This window comes from Blastomyces dermatitidis (assembly GCF_000003525.1).
Source record: "Blastomyces dermatitidis ER-3 genomic scaffold supercont1.15, whole genome shotgun sequence".
Taxonomy (NCBI): Eukaryota; Fungi; Ascomycota; class Eurotiomycetes; order Onygenales; family Ajellomycetaceae; genus Blastomyces; species Blastomyces dermatitidis.
Genome location: NW_025544788.1, coordinates 1,123,235 through 1,132,951, shown reverse-complemented (window position 1 = coordinate 1,132,951; position 9,717 = coordinate 1,123,235). Strand labels below are relative to the sequence as shown.

At 39.0% G+C, this 9,717-nt stretch overlaps 4 protein-coding genes across 4 annotated transcripts; 2 read left to right on the top strand and 2 right to left on the bottom strand.

Annotated features, from left to right (window-relative positions):
• Window positions 1–1,643: 1,643 nt before the first annotated feature.
• On the top strand, window positions 1,644–2,153 carry BDCG_17995 (uncharacterized protein; the record flags this gene model as incomplete). Its single annotated transcript, XM_045427032.1, has 1 exon — window positions 1,644–2,153. A coding segment is annotated over one exon (510 nt), but the record flags the coding sequence as incomplete, so codon positions are not given.
• A 2,192-nt stretch (window positions 2,154–4,345) lies between these two features.
• Window positions 4,346–7,039, bottom strand: BDCG_09488 (amidase; the record flags this gene model as incomplete). Its single annotated transcript, XM_045425279.1, has 10 exons — window positions 4,346–4,569; window positions 4,625–4,701; window positions 4,787–4,960; window positions 5,075–5,190; window positions 5,253–5,450; window positions 5,516–5,618; window positions 5,688–5,787; window positions 5,853–6,266; window positions 6,381–6,723; window positions 6,815–7,039. 10 exons carry the CDS (start codon window positions 7,037–7,039, stop codon window positions 4,481–4,483), a joined length of 1,839 nt encoding a protein of 612 aa, XP_045273812.1. The 3' UTR covers window positions 4,346–4,480.
• Window positions 7,040–7,760: 721 nt separating this feature from the next.
• BDCG_09487 (uncharacterized protein) lies at window positions 7,761–9,164 on the top strand. The gene is made up of 4 exons (XM_045425278.1): window positions 7,761–7,844; window positions 7,938–8,031; window positions 8,109–8,341; window positions 8,474–9,164. The coding sequence occupies exons 1-4, from the start codon at window positions 7,832–7,834 to the stop codon at window positions 8,605–8,607; spliced, it is 474 nt and encodes a 157-aa protein (XP_045273811.1). The 5' UTR covers window positions 7,761–7,831; the 3' UTR covers window positions 8,608–9,164.
• Window positions 9,165–9,400: 236 nt separating this feature from the next.
• BDCG_09486 (uncharacterized protein) lies at window positions 9,401–9,607 on the bottom strand (the record flags this gene model as incomplete). Its single annotated transcript, XM_045425277.1, has 1 exon — window positions 9,401–9,607. The coding sequence occupies one exon, from the start codon at window positions 9,605–9,607 to the stop codon at window positions 9,401–9,403; it is 207 nt and encodes a 68-aa protein (XP_045273810.1).
• Between the last annotated feature and the right edge of the window lie 110 nt (window positions 9,608–9,717).

Here is a 9,717-nt window from a genome sequence, read left to right as displayed (position 1 = left end):
TAGAGGCATGAGCAGTATCTTCTCAGTTTTCTCAGAATTTTGAGCAGGTTTTGAGACAGTAGGTTTAGAGACAGCAGGTTTAGAGACAGCAGATTCAGCTGCTTGAGCATATGTTTTCTTCTGATTCAAAGAAGAAGAAGAAGAAGAAGTAGAAAAGAAAGAAGAGCAAACTGAAGAGTCAGTGATTGTATTAGAAATTTTCAAAGTTTTTTGAACTGTGTTTGAAATTCCAAGTTTGAACTTGATCACTTCCTGTAGTTGTCTAGCCTGAGCATGAAGAATTAACAGAACTTCTTCATTCATCTCACTCAGACACTGCTTTCCAAGAATTTTACTTGCTTTTTCAAGTTCCTGTATTTCAAGAACTTGTTGTTTCTCTATCTCTTCTTTCTTTCTTCTCTTCAGAATTTCAATCTCAGGAATAGCATTTGAGAAAGCATCTTTTTCCACATCAACTGAGTGTACTTTTGAACTCATTGTTCTTACTCAATGAAAAGTTGGTCAGACTAATTCAATTGAGATATTTATTAAACTCTTTTGAATTGAAAAGTTGGTCAGACTGTTTCAATTAAGAGGTTTCTAAGTCTGTTTTCAATTGAAAAGTTGGTCAGACTATTTCAAAAGAAGAATCACAGACTTTTGTGTATAAAACACCTGATTTTTTTCACACTAGTTCAGTAACTAGGTTAGATTTTTGAAGAGAATCTAATAAACTAAAATTGATTTTTAAGATAAATCAATAAAATCTTTACAATCTCTTTCTTGGGATACAGTGAGGAAAAGTATGATATCAATTGATAGTAAATCAGATGATATGACAGTTTTTGAGAGAAAAACTGACAAAAAATAAATCAATTTTTTGAAGAGAAATTGATTAAAACTATTCAATTTTATTCTAAATTATTCAATTCTTCTCACACAACAGGTGTGCAACTCAAATCAGTTAATAAAGAGTGTAAAAAAGAATTAAGTATTAATGAAAGCTCTTCAGCCACTGAAAAAGTAATTCTTACTTAAAAGAATATGAAATTATGACAGAAAATAACTCTGTTTTTAATTCTTTGTAAGAATATTGTGTAAAATCCAGAGAAAAATACCTTACTTTTTTAAGAGAAGTAAAAAACTATTTCTAAAATCTTTTTTTTGCATTAACTGCTGCAGAAGAATGAGATAGAAACTGCTAAGATATGCACTACTGTATACTCTCTATCAAGACTTTCTCTCTTCAGAGTCTTGATATTATAGAGAATATAAGTCTGTTTCTATATGATAATATAAATATTGTCAGTGAGATGTAGAGGAACTGGTTATTTATATCTCAAAATAGAAGACTTTGTCAATGATTATATCAATATAGAGTTAATTCTCAAATTCAATAGAAACCTAGTGTTGCTGTTCTCAATTCCTTGCAGAATCTATTGAATATTGAGGTATTAAAACTAGATTTAATATATCTCACTGTGCAGGGATCAAAGGCTCAGTCAGACCTTGGGGTATACTGATTTTATAGTTGTCATGTCTGCTGATTATGTATTGAGTACAGTTGCTGAGGTATCTTTTTGTACTTTTCTGTCGGGGATGGGCCAGATTGAGAGGGGTGGTACAAGGGCGAGACTTGGCGTTGATGTTCAGATACACTGAAGACAGACCGCGGAGGTTGCACTTCAGAAGTGGCCGTTGGTTATGTGCTTGATATTATCGCCGAGGTATCTTTTTGTATTTTTCTGCTGGGGATGGGCCAGATTAGGAAGGGCGGTACAACGGTGGGACTTGGCATTGGTGTTTTGGAACATCAAAGATGGACAGGGTTTTCGCGGAGGTCGCTCCTCAGATATCTCCACAACTACAGATCGGGGATCTTCCAAAATCGAGAAGATTGGTGCATATGGCTAGGTCTCTTCACCTTACAATTTGTATGGCACTTTGGCCCGGGGTTGTGGTGTGGTAGGGGAGAACGGGGGATACTCCCACACAGGAGTTTTGAACAACGTCCGGTTCACGTTTGGCTGGATAACTCCACCACCACACAGGGTATGCGGTCGGCGATGGGGTCAGAATGCTCGTATGATCGAGGGCTTTTCGATGGATCTATCGGCGGGTTCTTATTCGAAAAATCGAGCGAGTTCGTGGTGGAGCGGTTGTTTTTGTGCTGATTTTTTCTTGTTTTTGTTTTATTTTTTATTTTTTGTTTTTTTTTTTGTATTTTATATTTTTTTTATAATTAAAATTATATAAATTATAATCTATATTTAGAAAAGTAATAATATTTGATAACACTCTCTGTTGAATTTTCAACAAATGAGTACTATGTTATGATATTATATAAGTGAGAAGTAATTTCATAATCTCATTTAATATCATTCTCAATAATGAGATCAGAATGAAAATGTAACTAAGAATTCAAATATATTCTTTATATAAGACTAGATTTTTATTTGAAAAGTGAATCTGAGATCTTTAATATTTGAAATAACATGATTTGAGATCAATGTGATGAATACAAATTATAATCAGAAGTAATACTTTTAGATAATATAATAACTGTAAAGTTTAATTCTGATCTCAGACACAGTCACACAGTTAGTCTAGTATTATATCAGATTATAATGACTAATACAGTCTCAGTATATCAGACTATATACATACAGTGTATACTGAACTGAGAGACTGTATAAATTACAAATCAGTAGCAGTATCTCAGAAAGAGTTATACAGTGTAAGAAAGTTATAACTCTCAGTTATATATATAAAGAGTGAATTATTACAGTAAGTATATATACATTATATAAAAGTAACACTTTTTAGTAACACTCAGTCTCTGATATTATAAAAATAGAGTCTCTTCATAAGATCTGTTTTTACTAGAAGTTAAGAAATCTTATATTTCTTAAAATCATCTTCATATATCTTATTTATGAAATCAATGAGAAAAAGCATTGATTTCAGTATTCTATTCTTGATATTATTTAAGTAATAGCAGAGTTCACTCTGATCACACTTTTTAAATGTATATTTTCTAAATATTCACATTTATACAGATATATACTGATTATTTATTAGATAATATTAAGATAATAACTTATTACAGCTGTATTACTCTCACTATAAGAGATACATAGTTAATAATAAATATTGTAAAAACTCTGAGAAATAAGTATTTTAAGATAATCTATATTTAGAAAAGTAATAATATTTAATAATACTCTCTATTGAATTTTCAATAAATAAGTACTATATTATGATATTATATAAGTAAGAAGTGATTTTATAATCTTATTTAATATCATTCTCAATAATAAGATCAGAATGAAAATGTGACTAAGAATTCAAATATATTCTTTATCTGAAACTAGATTTTTATTTGAAAAGTAAATCTGAGATCTTTAATATTTAAAATAACACAATTTGAGATTAATGTAATAAATACAAATCATGATTAGAAGTAATGCTTTTAAACAATATAACAACTATAAAGTTTAATCCTAGTCTCAGACACAGTCACACGGTCAGTCTAATTATATTACATTCACTTAACTATTAGTAAATCTAGTAATAATCAAGCTCTTTTATTTCAGTATTCTACATAGTTATTATCTGTAATATATAATTATCTTAACTAAATCTACAGAGTACTGTTATATAAGTAGACTGACCGTGTGACCGTGTCTGGGACCAGGACCAGATTTTTTGATAGTCTCATTATCAATTCAACTGATCCCATTACACAGTTTTAACATTAGATAGTAGTCTCATACTGTCCCAGTGGGACTTACTGTCTACTCTTGTCACATTTTCCAAATGAGATCATGATTTTCACTTCTCAATTTAAATTATTTTTATTGCTTTAAATGACTTTAAATCTCATTTGAGTGTTATCAAAAAGTGTTACTTTTTAAAAAATTAAAAATAGTCTAAAAAAAACCTTAAAATGTCTAAAAATAGTAACTTTATGCCAAGAATGGGACTAAATGGAACCAAATGGGACCACTTTCTCATTTTTTTCAAGTCATGGTCCCATTTTAAAATCTGATATATAGTCACTTTGCATGTTTTTTTGATAGCCAGTCCCAGCGGGATTCACGCCAAGAAATGTATGGGACCAGACCAAATGGGATCAAACGTGAAATTCATGGTCCCGGTGGCCAGTCTATATATAAGGCAATGAAATATCTTTACTCTCTTCAAGGGTTTTTTTCTCTTAAATTTCACTAAATTAAAAAGAGAAAAAATAAGGCAAAATAAAATCTTCAGTCACATCTCAGCTGTCTCTGTGTTCAATAGATAGACTGCCCTGTTTTCAGTTTAGTAGAAAACTTCCCAGCGGTCATACCTCTTTCTACTAAGTGCACAAGAATTAGGTCCGTTCCTGCAAAAATAATCCCGGTTCACAATTTAGTTTCCCAGCTGTCATGATAGAAAATAGAGAAAAATAAAATAAAAGAAAGCTAAACGAAGTCAAAATAGAGTAGTCTGAACTACATTACATACCTGGGGCGCCTATGACGGACGCTGCAATCGGCAATAACTCTTCCTGCTTTGTGACAATGGAATTGAATGGTATCTCACCAACTAAGAAATCTTGTGTGAGTAATGGCATTACGTGAGTTGAACGAGGGAATATTACCTATGGTTGTGAGCTCCGGTGCTCGCATCATAGGTGACATATTTAATGACGCATAACCACTTAAGATGGAGAATGGCCTAAGTATCCTGCGTTAGCGTTTTTGTCCAAAGTTGATATGAGGAAAAGAATCCAGGGGAAATTTGGCGGTTGGGGGAAACAAACGCTGGTTCCACATCGCGGTAGTTTGGCCTTCCCTCCTCAATCGGGAAGACCATGATTGATATGGAGTCTTTTGAGTCCGCCTTGAAGATCTTGTCAAGGAGCCATTGCCGGTAGATTTCAGAACGGCGCCAATACATATCTCGTTCCTCTCGTGTGATTTTCTTCGAAATATCCCTAAACCAGTCACATAAGCACGGGGTTTTTTTTTTTTTTTTTTTTTTTTTTTTTTTTTTTTTTGGCCACTGTGCTATAGTAGATAATCGTACAGAAAACAGACAATCCACTCACCACTGCCAGTGCATAGCTCTATGTACGAAGGGTGCCTTCCCGTACTTCTCCTTGTAATCCTTCCTGAAGTCATCTAAGTGATGGTATGAATCGTGATAGTAAGGATAACCCCCAGCCTACGGGGGGAACTTAGCCAAGTAAATACAACAAAAGTATTATCACGGGAATGAGGTTTTACCAGTTTGAGATACTCAGCAATATCGTCATTATCCTTTCCATCGGGACAATCTCGTTTCCATTCTTCGGCGAGAGATATCTCCTCTCGCTTCACGCCCAAAGCGGATTCGAGACCTTGAATAAACCGGTCGATGAGAAGGGACTGTTCTGCGTTTGTAGTCGGAAGATAATCATGAGGGTAGAGAATTCTGACCGGGAACTAAAAAAAAAGAAGTCAGAAAGTATAACCTATATAAATAAACTTCTTTGGAATGGGAGATCAACCCTGGATGGTTTGCGTAGGTCCGGAGAATCTCCGTACCACACTGAAATGAAGTCGGAGAATCTGGAGAGATCCCTCCCGAAAAACACGGGCATGTCAAATTTTCTGAATGATGCCAAGCCCAAATCAGTATTGTTGCCCATCCAAGTAAGATTCAGAGGGGCCTGCGCGCACGGAAATTGACCGACAACACCATCCGTATTCATGATCCCTGTTGATGGGCGAATGGAAAAGCACCCGTTGTATTGCGCGGGTTTACGACCGCTTCCGTTTGCTAATATAGCGCATCAGTCAAGGCCTTTTTTATCCTTGCCCCAACATGGATAATAAAAGACATACTATCAGATCCAAGGGAGAAGTCAAGCCATTCGTAGGAACCAATTCCTGCAGCGCTTCCATTGCTGCTCCCAGACGGTACCTGATACCCATCGGCACGAGGGTTAAACGGAGATGTGAATTCTACCGCCTCCAGGGGTTCCTCACGCATAATCATAGCCTGTAGCTTTGATTTGCCCACGATAACGGCCCCTGCATCTATAAGAACTTGAACACAATTTGCATGCTGGGTCTTTGCGGGATAGAGATCTTGCCATGCGCGGTTGCAAAGGGTAGTCTTATGACCTGCGATGTCTATGTTGTCTTTGACGCTGATCCTAGCTCCGTCAAGGGGACGCTCCTTGCACGGTTTGTAGTAGCAACGGGATGGTACGATGACTCTCCCATCGGTACCGGCCTGAGGAGGGTCGAGAGTGACTAGAGTATGATATAGTTAGTTTTTTTATTTTAACCCACCAAGGCATTATGGTTGGAATACTCATCTCCCAGAGAAGTCTGGCGAGGGTTTGAAAGTGCACATAAAGGTTGCACTGGAATCGCGATAGATTCTCCATGGTTGCCAGGTCCTCCCCCTTGAGAAAACGTATGGTCCTGGTGCAGCTTTTGCCGTGGGATTTCCTTCAATGCATGACCAAGTGTCTGTATTCCATGTGGCTAGCTCTTCACGAGCATCAGGCTCTAAACAGAACTCCGCTTCCTTACAACCGTAGAAGATAACATTGCTAAAGAATTCCGGTTGAAACACATCGTCTCGATCCAGGGTATCGGTACGGAACTGACGGAGGGCTGATCCCGAAACGGTTTGACCTGGCTTGGTTATGTAGACGAGTGCCAAAGTAGGATCGTTATTACTACTCTCGAAGTCGAGAAAATTCTAGAGGAGCGTTAGCTGCGATTTTTTTTTTTTTTTTTTTTTTTTTTTTTTTTTTTTAGTTTGTTTAGTGGTGACAGTATAAAAAAATCACAACCTCCGGGTGTGGTATCAAGAGGTATTCAACCTGGCCGACAGTGATCTGAACTTCTTCCTCGATGCTGAGGCTGGGCTGTGCGAGCTTGCCCGGGGAAATTTTATATTGTTTGAAGCGGCCTCTGTTCCGGCTCGAGCTGGTCGAGCCTGGGATACGCGTTTTACCCTTACTGCCAAACAAAGGGCGGAGAGAGAAAAAACGGTTTCCGCACCCAAGTGCCATGAATGAAATGAAGTAGAGGAAGGCCCTAGAACCATAAAATAATGAGCATCCTCAAACCTAGACGACGAGGGGAACGATTTTCAATTGTACCGTGATAAAAAAAAATGTTGGGTGGTTAAAAGCTGTTTCGCGGTTGGCCTGGACACCTCCGAGATGACGGACGCGCTTTGTCGACGGGCGAAGAGTCTGAGTCTGAGTCTGAGTCGGTGTAAACTACGGATTAATTGCAAACGGAGTACTCCGTAACTGCTGGGTATGTCAATTAGCCTCGGGCAAGTTTTTCAAGGAGGTTGAAACTTGCCAGGTTGCAGAAACAAGTCACACACTCTCTTTGTGAGTGTGTGTATGCACCGTAGAAGAGAACAAAGCCAGCCAGCTGGTCCACAGTGTGCGGGGACCAGTCAATAAAGTCCTTTGGAACAGACGGCAGCAACCTTTTTTTGTCGAAGGAGAGGAGAGGTCAAAGCACCTAGACATGTAGTTACTGGACATGGTAACTATTTCAATCCGAACTGAACTGCATACATTCATGGATACAGCCAGCCAGCCATGGCCGATGCACACACAGCCCTCAACCACCGCTGGGCAAAGTTCAAGGGTAAATAAAGAGAAACGATGGCGAGAGTCAGACCTGAGCAGGGATAAAGTTAAGTTCGTCAAGCTCGTCACAAATAGACAGCTGATTGATTCGTTATTCCACGACATTCTCCGTACAATACATAGCTGAGGCAAAGAGATCCTCAATTCCCATATTTTGGCGGCAAGCCCCACCCAACACCTCAGCCAAGTTTGATGGTACACGTCGGTATTTGATTCCAGATTCCCGCTTCCTTAGATAAAAGTATCCTGGGCACTGTACTGTTCTGGATCAGTTTCTCATCCCCATTATTTGCCTCAGATGTAACGCTCGCGGCCACCAAGGCAATCATTCACGAACTATATGGGGATTCTGCTGCTGCTCAGATCACAAAGTCAAAATTCCAAGTCATTACGTGAGTATCTCATCTTTGAATCAAAATGAATCCTTTATCTTGGAGGAGTTAAGGCCAAATTTCTCCTTTTTATATAGTGTCTGGAGGGCCCTCGCAGTTCCCGTCAGGGACTGGCCTCTTGCCCTGTGCGATGCATCCAGTGTTGATCAGGCCGACTTTGTGGACACGGATGTGATTTATCCCAATTACATTGCGGAGAATCGCATGCTACATTTCGATGCAGATCAGAAGTGGTACTGGTTGCCAGATCAAACAGCGGATGAGGTGCTTGTCTTCAAGGCTATTGATTCGGATGAACTCCTCTCCTCCCGTAAGTTGCTTTGGCAGATAGACCCCCCTTTATTTTTCCTTTTCTTTTTCTTTTTCTCTTTTTTTTTTCCCCTTTCTTTTTCTTTTTACACCACATGCTATTATTGCTACTACTCTTTAACTACCTATACAGCTTGCCCGCACGGCGCATTTCCTCTCCCGGGTCAAGACCAGGACACCATGTCAAGAAGGGAGAGTATAGATGTTCGACTGCTCGTCATGTACACAGACATGATTTATCCAGAGTCCAAGCCCTGGGCTAGTTAAATAAGTGGAGATATGATAATTCCACTACTCCACTACGCCGGGTAGACCAGCGTTTTTCTGTGGGGCTTTTGTGAGGGTTCGTTGGGAAGAGTCAGTCAGTGGTTACTGTAACTATCCTGTTGGTATGGTTAGTATAAGATACTGCTCTTTTCGAGCAAGCACCAGCTTTAAGCCAACCAGATTGAATCTTCAACAACCATATCACAAAGAATAATCCCCTCTCCCATTGATTATTGATCTCCTTTTTAGGATGTATTGCTTCTAGTTGATCCCATAGTTGATTTGTTTCTGAGTTAAATCTAGGGAAGTGGTGGTGGCGAGACTGATAATATACTATAAAGAGACCCCAGCTGTCTCTCCATCACATGAACCTATCCTGTGATCCCACTGCGAAACGCTGTGATATGAAGTTGAAGTTGATCAAAGAATCAGCAGAACAGTGCAATAAACAGGCTTCAGCGGCATTGACAACCAAAGTATTGTTCAGCTGGTAAGGAGCAAGTCACAAGAAAAGAAGCCTAGTAGAGTACAGATAGGGTTTGTAGAATAAAGTTGAGGCCAATATAAGCTTGAATTTAGCAAAACGAGCGTATTCGTTCTCCTCTCCATTTACGTGCCGCTGGAACTGAGCCATGAAGTCCGCTGCTGTAATATGTGTCCCTCTCGCTCTCGGATCTTTCTTTGCTGTTACTGGTAAGAAATTTATCCAACTAACGTCGAAGCTCAGGGGCAGTATAATTTAGGAATAATCCCACCTCTGCGGAGTTCCCCCTTCCGCGCCCGCATATTATTCTTAATTGGCCGTATGCTTCGCGGAATCGTCCTCCGCCCAGCCCTTATATTCGATTTTTCGGCCATTTGGCTTGCTGACTGAAGTTCCCATTGAACAACAATTGTCCTGAGAATTGAGATTTCTTTTCATGAGGTCGGGGTTCTTGTCTTCAGCCAAAGACGACAAGGCCTTCCAGGGTTGAGTTTTCGGAGTTGTGTCCCTGGGCATAGTGGGCAAAGGGCAGGCAACCTGTTCTTGTGGAATTCAGATGTGTAACCTATGGGAGGTTTCGCTTGAAATGAGTGGCGGGGATGCCTTGCCCAGCGCCATGTGGAAGA